General features: G+C 41.6%; 1 protein-coding gene across 5 annotated transcripts in view; it reads left to right on the plus strand.

Annotated features, from left to right (window-relative positions):
• Window positions 1-1,223: 1,223 nt before the first annotated feature.
• RCAN3 (RCAN family member 3) overlaps window positions 1,224-20,940 on the plus strand; it is a 34,928-nt gene continuing 15,211 nt past the window's right edge. Inside the window, exons 1-6 of one of the 5 annotated variants that reach the window (XM_075773644.1) lie at window positions 1,233-1,387; window positions 5,315-5,555; window positions 9,702-9,875; window positions 10,455-10,626; window positions 11,327-11,511; window positions 18,118-18,168. In XM_075773644.1, the coding sequence (XP_075629759.1) occupies window positions 5,361-5,555; window positions 9,702-9,875; window positions 10,455-10,626; window positions 11,327-11,511; window positions 18,118-18,153 (762 nt within the window). In that variant the 5' untranslated portion in view covers window positions 1,233-1,387; window positions 5,315-5,360 and the 3' untranslated portion in view covers window positions 18,154-18,168. Of the gene's footprint in view, window positions 1,388-2,098; window positions 2,243-5,314; window positions 5,556-9,701; window positions 9,876-10,454; window positions 10,627-11,326; window positions 13,490-18,117; window positions 18,169-20,940 lie in introns of those variants that run through there. The other 4 variants (XM_075773645.1, XM_075773641.1, XM_075773642.1 and 1 more) reach the window with 4 other exon arrangements.

A 20,940-nucleotide genomic window follows, 5' to 3' on the forward strand; every position in this document is an offset into this window, starting at 1 on the left:
ACCAATTACTGCCTAAATTTGAACTGCCATCTAAATTGCAGAGTCCTTTATCTGGACAGGTAAGGCTGATCTTATCTTTCTAAAAATGAATTCTGCTGTGCCCTGTTTTCTTATGAGGGAAAGGTCTGCACTGTGGACAAACAAATTACAAGCCTGGTAAAGAGGACCAGCTTAGCATTACTTTCTGCCTTTTTTCTGTAGCTAAACTTCAGAGAAAAGCATTTCGACCACAGAAATTTCTGTATTTATGTCAAAATCCTAACTGTCTTCTGGCTTTCTGAGTGAGGACAAAGCTGTTGAACTAGATTTTGTGTGCTTTTTGTGGAAAACTGAATACAACCAAAAAAAGGATGTTGATTTGTGCTTTCTTTAGATGTAAATGCATGTGAGCCTTCATTTATCACACCGTTCAGATGACCGCTGTCTCATATCATCTCATTGCTGGATTAAGCCACGATTTACTCTGAGAGACACAAATTGTTGCTGTTCCTATCTGGCAGCTGCCCGAGCATGTCCACCACTGAGGCCAACTGTGAAGTAAACCTGAGTGACTCGGGCTGCCATCTCAGCGCGTACATGGGCCTTTCACAGCAGAAATCTGCAAAGCACTGTGGTGCAGGTGCTCTACTCCCTGTCAGTCCCGGCCTCTTCTCTGGCTTTAGCCTTCAAGGTCACCTGAGCTTCCTGCTAGGCCAACCCAAGGCGCTCCTTCCTCAGGTCTCACGCAGCTTTTCAAGGCTCTAATTAAAAATGTGGAAGAGGCCTCTCTCCTCCATACTCAGCTCTGCCAGCAACTCAGCCACCGACTGCTTCCCCAGAGCCAGTTCCTAGAGCTATTTGCAGCTTTTAAATCAATTCTTATCACTCTGAGCACAGTCATCCCCCTGAGAACCTAGGAAAGCCTTTCCTCCAGGCCAGATAGTGGAAGCCCCGTCACCTCAGGGATCCATACATGTAAAACACCGTTCATTTTCCTAAAGCGCCCTTTGCTGTGGAGACCCATCCGCCATGGAGGGTGGAATACCCCTGAAGCCCGCCGCAGGAACCACGGAGGAGGTCCGCGAGGGGAGGCGGGCGGCGGGAACAGGTACCCCCGCAGCCCGTCCCCAGGGCCGCTACCCCTCCCTGCCTGGACGAGACTGGCGCATGCGCAGAGTTTCCCCCGTCCATCCGGGGCACCGCCTCCCCCCCCCCCCCCCCCCCGCAGCTCCCTCAGGCGATGCGGAGGAGAGGGGGCTCGCGCGCCCGCGCAGGCGTATATCCGCTGCTCCCCTCCAGCAGCTGCTCCCTCCGCACGGCGACTGGTGGGGAGTGTGCACTCCCGCCGTCGTCCCCTGTGCGGCCACCCTTTTCCGCTGGTGCCGAGGGGATCCCCGCTGAGGTGACGGTGAGCAACCTTCCCTGCATCTCCCCACCCCCGTTCCCCTGTTGCTTCCCCCCGTTCCCCTGTTGCTTCCCCCCGTCACCATAGCCCGTCCCCTCGCCAGGAGTCCCGTCCTGAGGTCAGGCGGCCCGGCCCAGCCCGGCCCGGCCCGGCGACGGCTTGCTGTGCCGCGCCGAGCACCGCCCGCCGCCGCCGCCTCCCGGGCGGGTCGGTGAGGGCGCGGCGAGGCCTGGCCGAGCCCGCTCGTCCCGCGGGGCCGCTGCTCCCTGCGCCCTCCGTGGCTGCCGGGCGGAGCGGCGCCGGCGAAGTTGTTTTTTTCCTTTAACAGTTGCTCGCAGACGGAGGGTTTAGGTTTGAGGTTTTTTTTAAAGACTAATCCCAGAGCCGTCTTGTGCCTCCACCCTTGTGCTTATCACATGCCATAACTCTGAACTTGGGTGTTGATCCCTGAGCCCATGAATTTGCCCAGGGCTGCTCCCCGGAGTAGACCAGTCCTCTGCGGGTTTGCAGGATTGAGCCCGAGTTCATAGACTTCTCAGAGCAGAGTTGACTCTTTATGTAGAAATTGTCATGTCGTTTTTAGTCCTTGTGAGTATATTTTGTTTTCGGGAAGCGATCTGAAGCAATAGGATGTGATAACATAAATGAGCTGCTTGTATTTCAGCAGTGCCTGAAGAGGAAGTCCAGAGCATGCAAAGGTAAAAAACACTAGTGCTGTCTGTACCGGTGCTGTGATGAAGAACTAAAGCTCTCAATGGCAGAAGCTGCATTTCCACAGTTTGCTTAAATTTTGGAAGGTCTTAAGCTTTGTGTGAAGTTGAAGAGTTTGCTTTTAAGTGTTTCAGAGGTACCTGTCACCTGATATCTAATGATAAGCAGGTATTAATTCTCAGAAGAACAAAGGACTTAGTAAAAGGTCTTATCCAAGTGGCTTTAGTTCTTGGAATCCTTTTAGTCCTGCTGTGTAAGGCCATTTAATCTAAAAATCTAAAAGGGAGCGAGTGATCAGAAAGCTGGCTAACAAGTATTGTCAGTTGTCTACACAATGAATTTGGCTATGATTCTAAATTGGATATTGCAGTAAGAATTAGCTGTTTGTAATAAATAGTATTTGTATATTTTCATTTCTATCAGACTATCTTATAAATAGATATCTCTTAAATTCCAGAGAGGTAAGTGAAGTAATTCCCATTTTGCCTAGGGGAAACTGAAGCAGAGCAGTTTGGCTGTTGCACTGATAATCACATTGGTGTACCGATCAAACTTGGAGTATTTCTGATTCTGTTGTTTTCTGATAATTGCACAATAAAATAGTTCTACCTAGTGTGTTAAAATATCACTTCTCACGGTACTGTTTCCAACAGTACTTCTTAATTAGCATTCATACATCAGTCTTACCTATCTCATCCTTATTTCAGGGAAGCTGCTAGATATTCTTGGATTGCTCAGTAACCATGGTGTTTTGATACTGATTTGGGTGAAGTCGGGAAAAACAAGCAATCTGTGAAAAAACTAGAATTAACCATGTAGGTTTATGTGATGGATTCTTTTTTTTAAAAAAACCAAAACATAATTGAAGTAGCTTTTACAGTTCAGTGCTCTCTACAGAAGCTTTTCGGATTTTTGTTTTTATACTGGCAAGAAATGCCATACTGTAAATGATACAGAACTGTTGATCGTGTTGCTGCGATATTTCCTTAACCTTGACTAAGACTGCTTCTATTAAATCACTTTCCCTGCAGACTGTTTGCAGGAATTCAAGGGAATAACTGCATTGTCTTCTGCAGCTTAGTAATGTACAAGTTACTACTCTTGTTCTCTAAAGGGACAAGATGATTTCTGGTAATTCAATTTTTGTTACTAGGTGAGAAAAAAATGTAATCTACTTCACGGCAATGGGGAGGTTTAAACTGCCGCAGCTCTCCGGTGGCATTTATATGCATCATTTGAGACCCGCTGCCTTTTTACAGAGCGGAAAATACCTTCCAGTAAAATGTTTTGTTGCTGTATTTAAATGTTACAACAAATTCATATAAAATGAAACTCAAAGCCAGTGAGGCTGTTTGCTGTGTGCAAAGCTGTGTGCCTAGGCATGTTTGTGTGTTTTCCATCAGGATTCTTAAACTTTATAGTGTACTCCGTTAATCTTACTTTCTTGATGCTTTTCCCTCCTTCCAGTCTGTTGACTTCATTTTGTAGTGTGCGAGGCTCAGACAGCCCAAACTTTTTAAAGCTCTTCACAACATGGCCGACTTGACCAAATTCACATTGGTCTGTATGTTACCTTACTCCCTGTCTTATTCACCGTTAATTTAAGTCTTTGAATTTACATGCCAGCATCTCCAAACTCTCCTTTTCCTCTTGGCTTGTTTTGCAAGTCTCCTCATTCTTTGATTTGTTAGAAAACCAGGTTTTTGGAGCGGTCATGTGTGGGTTAGGTGTTTCTTATTGTGATCCGTACTCCTCTCTGATGGGGATGCTTGGAGAGGTAGGACCAAAACCAGGATAAGGCTAGCATGTTGCTCTCAATTCTGTCTGCGCGTAGCTTGGCTTCACTGTAGGTATCTGTGTCCTCTTGCATGTTGGATTGATTAGCCCAGAACTCTCTTGGAGTCTGTGCTGCCAAGCCAGATGGTGGCTTTTGTTTTTTACTGTGTTGGCGTATTTTCTTTTCCTTTTCTCTTTCCTTTTTGCATGAATCAGTGAGCACAAAAAATTGGGTTTCCACCAGCTACATGTTTTCTTTTGCCTTTTAGACATCTTTTGTGTCCACGCCGAGGTTACATGGATTTAACTCATTTAACCTAGCAGCACACCGTGTGTGTGTGTGTATCTCTAAGCAGTTTGTAGATACTTAAAATAGATATTAAATCTTTTTTTCTCATTTTCACATGCTATTTCTCCCTACGTACAAAGTGTTGAGAATGTTTGGGTGTTGATAATTAGAAAACTTATCTTAAACCTTTTCCCATGAGTGAGCATGAATTTATTATGGATTTTTTAATGCATATTTGTTTCAGTTGATGGCATTTCTCAGTGTCTGCTTCAAAAAAATAAGCTAGTTAAGCAAATATTCAAATGAGATCATTGCCAATGAAACATAATATGTTTACTTACCTTTTTTTTTAGTGTTATATCACAAATTAACACCCCCTCCAAATCTAGATATGGTATAGTTACATGTTTTCTATCACTTACATTAGAATACACAATAGTGTGATGACCTCCTCGTGATATTTGCAGCAATAGGTGGCAAAGTATGCTCTATTAAGATATTTTTTATTCCGTAAAAACTATTTTTTTACCTAAAGTCTATTATTTAGCCTCTTGCTTGTTTGCACTTTTTTTTCCTTCCCTGACATGTTTACTCAAGGCTATAGATACTCTCTTACCTATGGGCAAGGCATTCTCTGGTGCTTACGAGAAGGAAATGTCCTCACATTAGGACATCTTGGGTTTTGTTCCCATATCTGCCACTGGCTTGCAGAGGCTTTGGACAGATAATTTAATTTTGCTGTATGCATGTGTTCCCATTGATGAATTAAAGCTAGTTCTTCAAATATCAGAAGACTGATTACTTGGGAAGTACTTTTAAGTTATTAAATGAGAAATACCTATTAGCTGAAAAGTGTGTCGTGGAGAAAAGCTTCTAGAACAGTATTGTGGTTCTTGATTTATGACAGAGTAAAGGGAGGAGAAATTTCATTTACTTGACTACGTGACTTTATCTTCCTTTTGATAGATTGAACAGCAGTGTCTGTATCCCATTTACAGAAATGGGATACAGTACTTATGTTTTGTGGATGAGAGAACAAGTTTAATGTTGATTTCTGTTCTTTTTTTGTAAAATGACTTGCCTTAAAGAACAGTCAAAGCAAGAAGATGACGTATCTTCACGTTCTGTTTTGGTTTTGTTTTTTGGAATCGCAGACCCCTGTTAGAAACTTACATAAAGAAGAGTTGCTTTGGGTGAACGATGCTCAGAGATACTATGAAGTCCTGGAGTGACAGCCAATCAGACCTCTATAGCAGTGACCAAGAAGAGGAAGAACAGATGATTTTTGGGGAAAATGAAGATGATTTGGAAGAGATGATGGATTTAAGTGACTTGCCTACCTCACTCTTTGCTTGCAGTGTTCATGAAGCTGTGTTTGAGGTACAGGAAGAAAAGGTAAGGTAGAGAGGCATATTTGGGGTATAGTATTGTAAGTATAGATACAGCTATTGAACATTCTTGTATTTTCAGTGTATTACTACATATTATAATTGGCGAGGGGAAGCCAACCCAAAATATTTACCTGATAAGCTCAGATCAGTATGAGTACAAGTATAGTTACCAAAGAGCAGATAATACTACACTTTTCTGGCATTTGAAATTGTCAATAGATACACAGTGCTTCTCCCATGAAAAGCTCTTCTGATTTTTTTTTTTTTCCCCTCTTTATACGAGGTACCAAATCCAAGGGCAGATTTAAGTAAAATCTGAAAGCAAATTTGAATGTTTTATTTCAAGCCAAGGATTCTGTTAAAAGAACATGATACATTTACAGCGTGTGTGATCTAACTTGAGCTAAGAGAACACCTTGAAAGTGGCTTAAGACCTTACAATAAACTAAATTTTCTCTGGCTTGCTGACATTTGTATTCAGTCAAATCTGTACTTTCCTTTTGCTTCCAAGAGCATCAGGAATAATTACGTATACTACGTGAGTGAGGGAAAATAGGAGAGGCTGATATGAAAGCTTTGGTCTGCAGCTTCTTCAGTTTCAGTTTACAAAAGTACTTATGAAGCCTACGGTTTTGCTGAAAAGATTTCAACGTCTGAGGGAAAGGTGTGGTGTCAGATAGGAAATGCTGCTCTGCCCCTTAGAGTTGCTAAATTCTGTACTTAAATGTGTAAGACAGTTCAAGTATTTACTGTGACCTGAATTCCTAAGCCAGTGCTCCTAACAAATGGACATAGTACATTCAGAATAAAGGAACAGTGATTGGTTGAGAACATGCTGGTGGTGTCACACAAACAGTTTGTAAAGCAGCTTACAGATCCCCTTTTGGGTTGGGAGGACGATATTACATAGTGAGAGCTGTTATTCATATGGTTTGTTGTAATTGTATTCCTATGATACAAAAGAAAGGTGCCAGAAAAGGCTGTTGAGTCTTTAGTGGCTTATTTTCAGATGCAATGCTTCATTTTTTTTTTCTTTCCTGTGTTTTATAGAGAGAATGAGATACAGTTCACTAGCCATTATTTATATGCCCGCTGTTAAATGCGTTTCTTCAAAGAGCACGAGTTGTTGCTAGCCTGTGTACATCAGCAGAAGAGTTAATTTCTAGCTTTGTGTGTTAATGCTGTTTTTACTGGAAAACAAAACAGGCGATGTATGAGAGTATGTAAATCATACATCATCTAATTAAAAAAATGCAAGATGACGTCTCCTTTTCTAGATAAAATCTTAACTCAGTGATGACTAATTTAAATTGTTACTGTTTCTACTAGAGCGGCTTGTAGTTCAAAAGACTTTTGTAAGCAGGGAGCACTCCATTTGTTTCAGCAGTTATTTCCTTTGGAAGAAGGTAGTAAAGCATCAGTTAATCAATGGAGCATTAAATAATGCACTGAACTAATTTAACTCTGATGCTACAGAAACAGCAGTGCCCCGTAATTCATCATGTGTCTGGTGTAGAAAGATTACACTGGAAATGTTGCCTTGCTAAACTGTTTTGCACATAGAATCGTAGAATGGTTTGGGTTGGAAGGGACCTTAAAGATCATCTAGTTCCAACCCCCTGCTACAGGCAGGGACACCCTCTGCTAGACCACGTTGCCCAAAGCCTCGTCCAACCTGGCCTTAAACGCTTCGAGGGATGGGGCCTCCGCAACCTCTCTGGGCAACCTGTTCCCAGGTTCACAGGTCTACATGTGATTTGTCATTTTAATGCGCATTTGATTTTTTCCGTGAAAGTATTCCCACAGTATGTCTGTGCATACGAGGTGTAATCAAGGGAGGTGCACTAGCTTTTTCTCCAGTGATACTGGGATAATTAGTTGCCACACTAAACCACTTGTAAATTTAACCACAAATTTACAAATTTAAATTTTTCATTTAAAATATAGTTTATAGATTGTACTGTCAAGCAAGCTCATCTAAGCTGATTGTCATAGCCAAGACATTAGTTTAGAATAAGGGAGAATTATGCATTATAACTTGGACACTTACTATGCAGACTTCTTCCTAGTGCTTGGAAGAATAGAAGTGCTTTGATATATTATGTGGCTTTTATCTGTTTTATGAAATTCAGCTTAGTCAGCCCCTGGACACACATGTCAATGGCTTGATTTACTTCTGCCTACATCTTCTTTTAAAGGCTGAATGCACAGCAAAGAGTTCATGAAACAAATGGAAATTGTGCTGTCTGCACAAACAGCAATTGGAAAATTTGTCGTTGTTTTGGGTTTAGGATTTTTAGGGAGGAGTGGGGGGCATCGGTGGCACTTACGGTTTTGCTACCCAACTTTATTTTCGTTCATTTGGTAATGCTAGCAAAGCTAGCAGCACTTGCAGGCAAACTGTCAAAATCAATCTTCCTCTTCCCTGATTTTGTAGTAGTCACAACTGCAAAAAATAGATTGTCTGGTTCTGTATGTAGGCACAAATATTTTATGCTCAGCATTTTCATTTATGAAATATCACATGAGTGATGATTAATATTTCTGGGGAGGAGAAAAGGCTAAAAAGACACTATTGATTTGAAATTTGTATTTATTTAATTCTTATGGTTCTATTTCTGCCCTAATTCTTTCATCCATTTTTTTTATATTTTCTAGCTATATTTCTGTTTTTTTCTGTTGATTTGCTAAAGCAACACTTAACAGTCAATTCAACATGAATTGTTTGTTGAATTTAATGCTGGCAGTTTCCACTTTTTTTGTTTAACTGTTGTAAGTTAAATACGCAGTATGTTTACAGAAAAACTGTAAGATGTAAGTTGGCATACATCTTTTAATAACTTTGTCTTCTACATGGCACCTAAAAGTGTTTTTTCAAGTTTAGTTCAAACAGCAAAACATGAAAAATTCAGATAGCAACAATACGTACTTTTATTCTTTCTCAAATGTTCGCCTTTTGAGGGTAATGTCATGATTGGAACACTGTCTTCATCATTTTCAATTGCACGGTTGATCCACTAGATTGCAGGTTTGTGTTTGTCAAGTACAAAATTTGGCCAGTGTGCGGAAGGAACAGGTTTTCTGATTTAATAAAGACCTCGACATTGTACAGATAGGAGAGAATTACACAACAAAACGATATTTTTGTTAAAACTAGCATGGGCATCATCTGAATCATTTCTTCAGTTCTATTTAAAATGAAAGCCTCTCATCCTGTAATTATTTTTAGAGGAATGAAGGCATCAACAAGATTTTTGTAAAGAGATCAGTGTCTATTGGAATCAAGTGAATTCACTATTGTCAGTGGAAAGAGTTCTTACTGACAAAATACTCCTTTTCTGCTTATTTGCCTATGCAGATCTCTGAGTAACTGAGTATTATCAGAACATAGTAAAGAAAATTGAAAAGAGATTGCTTGCATACTTCTCATCTCTTGATTTTAATCTGACTTTTTACAGTGAATGAAAATTTACACTAGGAAATTTCCTAGTGCATTTATGCTGGGGGAAAAAAAATCTGCAAATTAGGTCTCTTGTAGATCAGAGAACTAGTAAATTAAAACAGATTGAATTTCATAACAATTCAGTTGTTATTTGTTAAAGAGCTTGAGGATAAGAGTCCATATTCAATAAACTATGATTTTTAAAATTTTTTTATTTTTGTGAACAAGTGTTGTTTAGTAATAATAGATTTTTGTCTCTTCCAAAGTGGTGTTATTCCTTCATCCCAAGAATGTTGACATTTCCTTAAGCACTCAGTGCTTTAGTTTATCTAATACAAAAATTAACCCACATGCATAGTATTTTTGGAGATGCTTGGGTGAAAGTCGTGCAAATACCAGTGGTTTTGTTGACATCTGCACCTCTGAGTAACTGTCACTAGGTGGCAGCTTGTGTATTAAGAGTTTTATAGGCTTGTTCACATCAATGTGCTCTTGGAATTTAGATGTAAGCTGTGAAACAAAGCAGTACTGCAGTTCTGAATACAGATTTGCAAGTCAGGGTAACTGAGGGAATTATGGAATGTGCAGGTTTAGAAAGCGATTAAGGAAATGAATGGGATTTGGGAGAGGAAAGTGAAAGGAAAATGTATTTTCATTGAGTGAAAATGTTCATTTTGTGTTTGGAGAATCTTTGTACTTCATCTCTAGGAAAGATTTGAAGCACTTTTCACAGTCTACGATAATCAAGTTACATTCCAGTTGTTTAAAAGCTTTAGAAGAGTAAGGATAAACTTCAGCAATCCCGAGGCAGCAGCGAGAGCACGGATAGAACTACATGAAACTGACTTCAGTGGAAAAAAGCTGAAGCTGTATTTTGCGCAGGTATTATGGGCACTAAGGTGTTGTACATGTGTCCTCGTCTCTCCTTTGTTCCTCTTTTGCCCATGAGTTTCATTTGTGATAAATATCTGAAGCTACCTTCAACCTCATTCTTCTACGCTGAGATGTGTTACTTTCACTCATTGAGGAATTCATGCTTTAGGGGACAGTTTTGCTTTTCAGCTTGAAATTACAGAGTCGTAATTGGTACGGAACAGTTGCTGCATAGTGACAGAAACCATCTTAGCCCATATGTAAACAGAAACCTGCTGAAAGAAAGAAAGTGGGTCCAAAGATCTCTTTATAATAGATGCTTTACAGGCATATTGTTGGATTAGCAGCTTGCATGTCATATACAGCTACGTTGTCAACACTTCCATAGGCCATTTTCTGACCTGCAGCATTTCTCTGAGGTGTCATACCAACAACTGACAAAAACTGTACTACTTTTATTTTTAAAGCTAGGCTGAATTAAGCATTGCTAATACAGAGAATGGGCATGAATTACTGGGGAAGTAGACTAAATAAAAAGATAATTAATATTTGTCATCTTATTCTGTATCTCCTGGCTTTTGTCGTAAGGTACAGGTATCCAGTGAAATAGCTGACAAGTCCTACCTCCTTCCTCCACAACCTGTTAAACAGTTCCTGATATCACCACCTGCATCTCCCCCAGTTGGATGGAAACAGAGTGAAGATGCAACTCCCCTGATAAACTATGACTTGCTTTGTGCTGTCTCCAAGTTGGGACCAGGTAGGAATATTTACGTGCTCTTGTTGTGTTACTTTACTTCAAAAATAGTTACTGAGGGAACTTACCTACTTATCTTTCACAGAACTGGATTTTGTGATGCCAGCTCCATCACATCCACATACTGAATTTTGTCAGTCTCAGTATTAAGTAATAAACAAGAGGAGACAAGCAGTATCTTGCAGATGGACAGCTCCAGTGATTAAGGATGCTAATGTGTACTTTTGTGTTTCATCGTCAAACTCCTTTGTGAGCTGTTTGCTCATAAAGGAAACGTGCTGTTTGCTTTCTGTGAAAAGCAGGGAATCAGGAGGCTTAATGTTTTCAAATGCTTTTGCAGCTTTTCCTTTACAAATGTCATATAAATGTACAGCATAAATGATGTCACTTAAAAGTTTGTGTGATGCTTGTTTTCTGCTGTCTTCAGTGTTTCATGATAGTTTTTTACATCCATCCATCTCTTCATTTAAATAGCAACTAAAAGATTTATTGTATTCGAAGTACAGTTCAACAGATACAGGGACTAGTTTAAAACATTTAACAGGCCTAGTGAAGTGTAGAAGTTGAGCAAGCTAAAGATGAGATAGGGATAAATGAATATTTGGTTGTTTTACTGCAGATATTAAGGACATTTTGGGATAAAGTGCCTTAATGATTTTCCTTGAGGATGTTCTTAGCATGAGTTTTGTTTCCTGCTTTTCAGGGGAAAAGTACGAGCTTCATGCAGGAACAGAGTCAACTCCAAGTGTAGTTGTCCATGTCTGTGAAAGTGAGACAGAGGAGGAAGATGAAATCAAAAATCCCAAACAGAAGATCATGCAGACAAGGCGTCCAGAACCACCTGCAACAATACTGAATGAACCTAAAGCATTTGATTGTACACTGGAGGTAGGCGGTACTATGCACTGTTGAATTGTGTGATGCTCAAGGGAGTATCAAAAATCAGACACTTAATGAGTACATGTGTTTGTCTGTACTGCTGCTATATGTTATATATAGCGACAACAGATTTTACTTGTAGTTGTCTCTCATGTTCAAGATTTTGGATGCCAATGCTCTGAAAAGCACTTTAATTTTAGGGACTAGTCCCCCAAGTGTAGCAAATCCACCTGACTTGAAATAGTGAAAAATAGGAAGTCTGGTTATGTTTTGTTTGGTTGTTTTTTTTAAGATGATATTCTTCTCTTTATACTGTACAGTGTGATGTACCAAGTGCTGAAAATAATATCTTATTTACTGTCCCAGTTGGATTCAAGAAAGTTTGTTGTATAGCAATTAAAAGCTGATCTGTACTGGTACAACAGATTCTAATTAATACAGCGTTAAACACAAGTGAAACGTACTCTTTATGCTAAAATTCCTTCCCAGCTAGTAATCTTCTGAGGTGAAGATTAATCTTTGCTTTTCTCAGAAATGCCAAGTATGCATTTTTAATTTGACATGAGGCACAAATACGCGTATGGAACTAAATTCAAGTAGTTTTGCTAACTACACAGAGAAGAATACAGGAGGAAGAACCACAGACGACTGAGCAGACAGACTCTGAGTCTGTCCCCAACACTGCTGCTGCTACTATCTGTGACGGTACACTGACGGGTACGATGGTTTGCACTGACACCTAATTAGGAGTGAATTGCAATGTGTAGAGGGAAATATGGATTCAGCTATTGAATGTGTTGTCTCTCAGCCTCTCTGAAAACGTGGTAATGTTTGTTCCTCTACAGTCCTAGAGACAGCCTACACTTATAAATAAATTCAGTGACTGTTATGTTATGACTAAATTATGTTAGGAGATAAACCAGCCAGGGTTAATTTTTAACTTGTGCTCCTAAACTTGTCTTGTCTGATGTTTTCTTTTAAGACAATCAGTTGCCTGGCTTAGCTAGTTTTTATGCAGTTTCTGCCCTTGTTTGCTGTGTTTCATTAAGACTTTTTCCTGTGTGGCATCCTGTCTGTCTGATAGAGCATCTCCTACTTTTGAGACCAGGATGCATCTTTTGAAATACAGATCTTTAATTTTGTGATCTTGTGTTAAGTGTTTTAGTAGGAGGAAAATAAATTTCAGTATAATGACACATGCTCCTATGCTTTTCTGCTATTTTATAACCAACCTTTTTTAGCCTAGACAGATTCTTCTTTTTTCTATTTAAAAAAAAAATATTATTTGTGAACAAACCAGGCTGCTGATGTTCATATATATAAATCATTCAAAGATTGACCTTTTTCAAATTAATTTTAGTGTGTTTTGATTCTACCTGACATGCTTATTGAATTTTCGAAAGTGTTTTCACTTGATTGATGGCAGAGAGAAAAAGTAATGGTCCTGAATTTGCATGGGCATGGTAGCTTTCAACTCCATATTGTGCCAGCTCATGATCCCTTCCTGCCACCAGCTTCCAGTTGCAAAATGGGATCCTGCAGGCAGGTCCTTGTTCCAGAGGCAGGAATAGTATATATTAAAAAGGTAGGAAAATGGGTTTTGTTCATCTTGCCTCCACAGGCATGATATTTATGTATCTCTTCAGGTATTAAAAATCACTCAAAGTCTGACTTCTCTGTCTCACTGTTCCACGTTATTGAAAAAACAGCAAAAAACTTGTATTGTTGATCAGGCTTGTGTATTTTTAAAATTCCAGAAGTCCGTTTTGGATTTTCTGTAGTGGTTATATTTTGTTAATGGTTTAATTTCTACCCTATTGTAGAAGTTGCTGTAAGTAGGAATAAGTGGAAAACCTTCAGAAACAGTTTTATAAGGCAAATCAAGCAAGTAATGTTGTCAATGTGTCTTGTGTAAAATGTATAATAACTTGCATTCCAACATCTTTCACTGTGAAAAGACACTTAAAATAAAAACAATGCAGTGCCATTCGCATGTGTTTTTTTAACTGTATTCCACATTGGCCCAAGTTTGATAGTTTCTAATACTATTGTATGCTTGTGCAAGTGAGTGAACAGTCGAGATACTTTATGGTCTTTAAGTAAACTATTGGAAAAATAGTCCTGAAGAAGTTAGGGATTTCAACAGAAAAATCCTGGGAAGAGCGGGGCTGAAGGAGGGACTGAGAATGTTTTTCTGGTGGTTTTGTGTGCTGTCACAGCAGAGTTCCCTTTGCGTGTTACCTCACAGGGACTTTGAAGGGGAGTGTGACACTTGCTTATACTGTTGCGGGAGAGAAGATCCACTTTGGGTGGCAGTGCTGAGCTCTGTAAAGGTTTTGTTGTAATAAAGATAATTAGTTACTTGTTTTTCAGAAATCTCCCCAGGAAGGAGATGGTCAGACTTTATATGAAATGTGCAGCAAAATTGTAAAACATCAGCTTGTTGCACAGTGTGTGCTTTTGTCACCAGGTTCCCCTCAGATCAGGCAAATTTCGGCAGTGTTTTTGTGTTAGTAGAGGGAGGCTGCGTGCCCTTCTGACACACGTTGGCACCATAGAATTGAATTATATTAAAAATGCTACAGAATCACATTCCTTTACTGTATGTGAAGCTGTGCCTGGTTTCTGTGGCAGTGCCTAGGAGCCCCATTGTGCAAATATAATGGGAGACTTTGTCGAGCACAGTATCTGCTTCAGAATCTGTGGCGAAGGCAGGGGTTCGCAGGAGCCGAAGGGAATTAGGTGGCTGGCTCCTTACACGGACTGACATGGGTGGGCAAGGAGGAGGCAAAGCAGAGGCTGCACGGAAAGGAAACCTGAATTTAGCCATCGATTGGTATTAGAAGTGATTCTGCTCCACTTTGACTTTGTCCATAATCTCCACGGTGATAGTGCCTTCCTTGTAACATGAATGAAATTAAAGTTTGCTTTATTCGTGTGCTGATTCAGTAATGACCATCAGAACCTGTTTCTCTTAATCACTGACCTGTTATTAACTGAAGTGCTATTTTTAGACGTAGGCTTGTACAGAGGCACCAGCTCAGTCCTCTTCTGAGCTTGCGCTTTGTATAAATAAATATTCCAAATTCCTTTAAAGCATTTTTCTTGAGAAGCAGCTGAAAAAAAGTATGGTCTTTTCTTTGGGCAGTCTGCCTGTGTGTTCTGGAGAAAAAGTTGCCAGGGGTGCTTTGTTTCTATTTTATAATAGCTAAGAATGGGCCCTATTTTTGCTTCTCGTTCTATTTCTACCTTGTTACCGAATTGCTTCCCTCCCCAAAAGACCTCATGCATAAAATGTCTCCTGCTTAATTTATTCCCTGAACGGTTATATTTCCACTTTTGTCTGGGTTTGGATTACTGATCTTTTTTAGCCCAGAACAGAAGATTGTCTTATGAATCTTATGCTTACTGGGTTTTGTTTACTCGTTCTGCTTAATGTGTAAAACTTGCTAGGAGGGATTCATGGTCCAGTGTGCTCTGAATGTGGAAAGAGACCACAGCCAAGCCTCATTCCCTTGGAGAAAAATGCAGAAATATTTCCTTTATGAAGCCAAACAGGAGGCGCACACCTGGCTAGATCTGTGAGCCTTTGTTCCTGTGTGGGCTTACGCAGCACCTGCAATACATCATTCTGTGGCGGCTCCATTCTGCACGCGTGAAGGTCAGCCTGAGGTGCAGAGAGCTGACAACAGAGCTGGGTGGTGAAGCTGAAGTCGGTGGGAGGGAACTGTGGTCCTTGACACCTCTGAGGAATGTGTGTTAAGCAGCTGTTTCCCTTTCTTTTGAGTAAGATAAAACACTTTCTCTCCTGTAAGTATTGACCAAGCTGAAATTTCAGTGAGTGTGACTTACAGGGTTGTCCCCTAACATCAGTCATATAGCTTGAGGAAGGGAAAGATACTTGTTGTGATCTGTTGTTTTGCTGTGTTAAGTAAAATATAAAAATTACAAAGCCTGTGTCCTTTCTGACTCGATAGCCAGTATCCCTGTTCCTGTTTGACTAACATGGCACAGCAAGCAGGGATTAGGGCGGGCACCTGGGTTTCCACGTGCTCTTTTGCTGGGGCAGGTCACTTCATCTCTGCAGTTCAGCTTCGTCTCTCGCAGTGGCAGTTTGTAATTTTTGTGTCGCTGTGGATACAGGTACAGTACTGAGGTCCTGACTTCGTAATACAAATCTAGACCTGATAATGAATTTCTACTAGGTCATGATACCCCTTGTAATGCATCTGTTCTTTCCCTTCTTTTCTTACTAAGGCAGTTCCAGTATATTTGCTTTGCTCTCTACCCTTCTAATTGCAGGCAAACAGGCAATGTAATCAGTGGTGCTGTGCATTGATCTTATGCTCCAGGAGGAGTACCAAACCTACTTGGAAGTGTAAGCTGGATATATAAATACAGTGAGACTTAACACATTATTAGGTTGTGTTACTTCCTTACGGTTTTTGAAAGGCTGCAAAGTGAGCCGGTAGTTTGTGATGGGAGAGTTACGTTATGGCTTTTGGCATTCCCTGACTTCATGTAACAATGTATAAACCTAGTGTATGGCTATAGCTAATAGTATAAGGGCTATAGATTTAGGACCTGGTGAGGGACTTCTTCCCAAGCAAGCTCTTGGGAAGGTCACACCCTCCCTCTCTTTTGGCACATTTGCTTTCATTGAGCTTTTACTTGGCCTTGTTGTAGATGTTCACACCCCTTCTTGAGCATTGTAGTAGCGATGGCACTTAATAAATTAAGGTGATTTTTTTTTTTTTAATAGTTGGAAGGGTACTTAGCACATTGTGACGCCTGGAAACAATTGCACTTGGCTTTTTTTTTTCTAGTTTGCTGTATGCTGTTTCATTCCAGTGGGAACCTCTATATTCATTTTCTATTGTAGATGATATTTCATACAGAAACTCCAAGAGTGTTTTGCTTGAGAGGATGTAATTGTCTCTCCTGAGATACCTGCCTCGAAGGGCATGTACTTGTTTAGAACAAAGCTGTGAGAATCAGGAGATTTGAATTCTGCTTCAAACTCTGCCTTGGATTTCTGTGAGGAAGGAACGTCTTGGGGGCTTGGTACTATTTTTCAGCAATGTTTGAAGGGATGGGAGGGAATCATGCTGCCTCCCATGTTTTGTCCTCACCAGAGACAGACTGCTGTACACTAATGAGGATCCTGGCCCTGGACGGAGTTGGAGTTTCTCCAGACCTCCTCCCGCTTTGGGGAGATTCTTCTCTACGCTATGTGGGTGGAAGGAGCTGTTACTTCTTATGCTTTTGCATTTGTCCGGCTGTCGCTGTGAGGTTTGCAGTGTCTGCCACGCACAGCACAGCCAGTATGTGTCACGGTTCTTCTGGTGCCCCGAACCATGACTCTGATGTCAGAGGTGTCTTGACAGCTCAACTGAGCAAAAGTTATGCTAGATAACTCTCCTTCTGTTTTTTATTTCCATTAAAAACTCCTTTGGCCTCCAAAACAGTAAGAATGAGAAGCTTCTGTGCTGCAAAATGCCAGTTCCATATGCACAGAAGCTGAGCTACACTTTGTCTGTGAGCCCTCTCTTTTTCTGTCTGCACTGTGAATCCTCCTTTCCATCTATGGCAGTATCAACAACAGATGAAGCTAAGAAAATGAGAAATTAGAGGCCTGAAGCACAGTGCTGGTAAACAATCCCAATCTCTCCCACAAATGCTATTGTCTCCATCTTTAATCTGATATAAAATATTGCGTGCAGTGAAAGTAACGCTTTTGAAACAGCTGAACCTTCAAAATGTGCTACCATGACCCAGAGTCAGCGATCAGGCTAGCAGCACTTAATACTAGCATAATATTTATGCAAGCATTAGCTAGTCTTCCAGTATCTGTTGACATCCTGGCTCTGGAACCTTGTTAGGGAGAAACTCCTGCATGTGCAACACTTTCCACCTTCATGATTTCACCAGGCTGCTGAAGATGGGCTCGCTTTCTTCTTGGTGGTGGTAACAAAGGCCACGAAGCCCTCTTCTTGATGCTGAAATGGCCAACATGCTGCCCTGAAAATAGTTGACTCTGGAGACAAGGAGGACTGAGTGTGTGCAGATATCTTCAAATTGTTGGTCACTTTCCCAAATCTCAGATTTATCGAGGCAGCCAACAGCTGCCTGAGGAGCCAGATTCTGGGTAAATCCAGCCTCCGAGGCCTGGCAGCTCTGTAAGGGTGTGCTGTGCTGTGTGTGTTTGTGTAAGCTCAGAAACATTCTGGAAGGTTTATTGCAAAGATAGGCAAGAAGCATTTGTACTGAGCCGAGCCTTGCCCGGTAGGCTCCACACAAGGCTGGGGATCTGCCAGGCACTGTAGCGTCCATTAGGATTGTTCGGGGTCCCGTTGTGCCTTACACCGGATCCAGACGTAGATTTTCATCCTAGAGGAAGGAACAGGGGATCTGGAGAACAGCTTACAATGTACCTCGCTGCACTGGTTTTCATAACAATTCACAAAGACAACAGGAAAGGAATTTGGTGAAAATACAGGGCTTTTTTTCCTCTTTCCACATTAACATGGCCTGCCTGACAATCCCAGTGGCTGGTGTCTCCTTTCTTGTACTATTTAAATTGAGTTAGGACCATTATTATTAACTTACATGTAGCTGTACCTCTTCCAAGTTATGAGTGCACGCTGTTGAAAGAAGCCCCTTCTCTATAGTGAGATACAACCCAGGGAAGTATGCAGCTGGATACCACTCCTGTTCCCAGAAGAGAGCCTCATGTTCCTTCTTGTTTATGCAGGACGAGGCAGTAATTGTAAGGAAACCAATCAAACTACATCTGTTCCCTTGAAAAGATGAATGGTGAGTAATCCTTTTACTGAGATTTCAGTCTGTGGTTTTAAGGAGCTGTGGTATCTGCATGGGGTTTTAATGTGACTGAGGCAAAAAGATTTAGCAGCAAGTCACTAATGTGGGTCTTTGTAGCTACACACAAAAAAAATTGTGCTAAATAATTGGATCTTGAAAGTCTTAATTTTTAAACTCTGGTGAGAAAGCCTCTATGTTTTTGTTCTGTGGGGTTCAGCTTGGGGTTCAGTGTGGAAACCAGTCAGTCGTGAATGCCAAACGGAAGCAAGACCTGTGTTAGGAAAACACAAATGTTTCTTTAGGAGATAAGTATCTGTTTACTGCAATGGGATGGGCAATTTTTTTGGCTCCTTACGATCTTCACTTGGAGTTGAGCACCAGCTTATAAAATGTAACGTGTGGCCATTGCTTTCTCTTTGCTGCAAGCACTGAGGTGCCTGGCACCAATGCAAGGTTTATGAATGCAAGCTTAGGTTTACATATACCATCTTTATCGGTGGCTCCCAAAGCGCTTTACGTGGTGAAACACTGTATTTGTGATCAGCATTTGTATTTCTCCTCTAGAGCTAGATCAGGTGGACTGTCAGTTGTGGATGTGTTTGCTGCCCTTTCTCGGCCTCCTCCAGCCAGCTCGAATAAGCAAATCAGGGAAAACGCACACATTTAGGAGTGTTTTGTTCTGCTCCGACAAGAAGTTACACAGCCAGAACTTCAGAGACACAAACACCTGCCTGGTTCCAGTCCCTCACCAGCACTTTCTGGTAGTATGTGGGATGTACAGAGCAACCCTGTGATATAGATGGTTTCAATTTCAATCTGCTGTTTCACAGAGTGGAAAAATACTTGGTGAATCGAGTGGAATTAACGATGTCTCCCATTTCAGCATGTCATATTTTGTACTGAAAAGAGTGTGCAACACCAAGTGCTGCGTTTAGATCCTAATGCTCCTCATCTGGGCAGATGGCACAGCCCCAAGCCTGAGCAAGATAAGGGGATTTTGTATGTCTGCAGTGAGATGTAGCTGCAGGTATCATGTTTCTTTGCATAACTGAGTTGCTGCACATAAGCAAGGGAAACTAGAAGTGCTTTTATATCTGGGTCTTGATGGGAAGAGAGTGACGTGGCAGCATTGCTGCCTGACTCCAGCTGGGTATGAGCCATCTCCCATCTCATGCTCCCTGCTGTGGTGGTCGCTTTGGGGTGCTGTGTCATGACTTCTTTGCTCCCATGGCCACTCCTCCACCACCACCTTGTGAGTGACCCAAAATGAAGCATTTCTCACCCAGGAAGAAGCTGAGAGTTGCAAGGTAAGGAAGCACCTCATTTTTAGTCCCGACTTCTCTGCAGGCTATGTGTGCAGCCTGGGATGGGGCCGTCTCTTCAGGTTGGGTCCCATTTGGTGGTGGTTTCTCTAAAGCAGCAGCTTCTGGAGAAACGTGATTGTGTAAGAATCTTACCTTTTTTTTGGGGGGGTGTGTGTCTGTTTTTTTTCTTTCTTTCCTGACTGCAAAGGAAAAACTGTGATTTAAAAACTAGAAAGAAGTATCCCTGTGAATGTTGATACTTACTCTAAATTTTGTGATTTTTAAACAAGCTCTTGATTTTTGGAGCCAGCTCTCCCTCTCTCTCCCTCTCTCTCCCTCTCTCTCCCTCTCTCTCCCTCTCTCTCCCTCTCTCTCCCTCTCTCTCCCTCTCTCTCCCTCTCTCTCCCTCTCTCTCCCTCTCTCTCCCTCTCTCTCCCTCTCTCTCCCTCTCTCTCCCTCTCTCTCCCTCTCTCTCCCTCTCTCTCCCTCCTGTTTGCTTATCTAACCCCAGCTGTGGGCTGGAGAAGTTCTGGTCCTCCCTTTGAAGGCTTCATTTAAAGGTGAACAAGGCAGATACCTACCTGCCAGCTTCTGTCAGTAGTAGGTTCTCCAGCTTTGTCTAACTTTCAAAATATTTTCAAAATCTTTTGTCCTCTAGATCTTTCTTTTTATCTTTTCTTCGGGCAGACCCAGCAATAACAAGCCGGTGCTCTCCAAGCTCTGCCTCTGTCCACCAGTGATTCATTAATGAGCTTGTTTGCTTTAGCAATGCCTTATCAGTGAGATGATTAGAAATGTGCCATGCTGGCGTTCTGCGATACCCAGGCTCCATGGCTGCAGACACTCGTGCGTTCAGACTAGTCGGCACGAGTTTTGACCTCTGGGCTACTGGAAGTGAAAGGCACCTGTGTTTGGAGGGTGAGAAAGGTGAGGTTCAGGGTTGCGCTGAGGAAGCTCGGTCCCGTGGAGCTGCAGAGAAGGTGCTGATGTGGAGGGATGGAGCAGCCGTTCGAGCGTGCCCTCGGGGAGGAAGCTGCAGAAGAGTGATGCACTGTTCCCCGCTGGGTTTGATGAGAAGCTGCCTGCTGTCATTGACCAACTTCTTGCATGAAGGTGTGTGTGTGTGGTGGGTTGACCGCAAAACCAACACAGTGTGGGACCTGCAGCAATCCTTACTTTTGCTCCAGCTGGCACAAACCAAGCATTTGAAACTCATCTTGCCAGGAGCCCCAGCTTTCCTAGAGCTGTCCCCAAAGAGAAGTTGTAAATGCAATAGAAAATCTTGGATCTGTGCTCATGTCACTGATTGTCT

Source organism: Balearica regulorum, chromosome 22 (genome assembly GCF_011004875.1).
Source record: "Balearica regulorum gibbericeps isolate bBalReg1 chromosome 22, bBalReg1.pri, whole genome shotgun sequence".
In the NCBI taxonomy this organism is placed as follows: Eukaryota; Metazoa; Chordata; class Aves; order Gruiformes; family Gruidae; genus Balearica; species Balearica regulorum.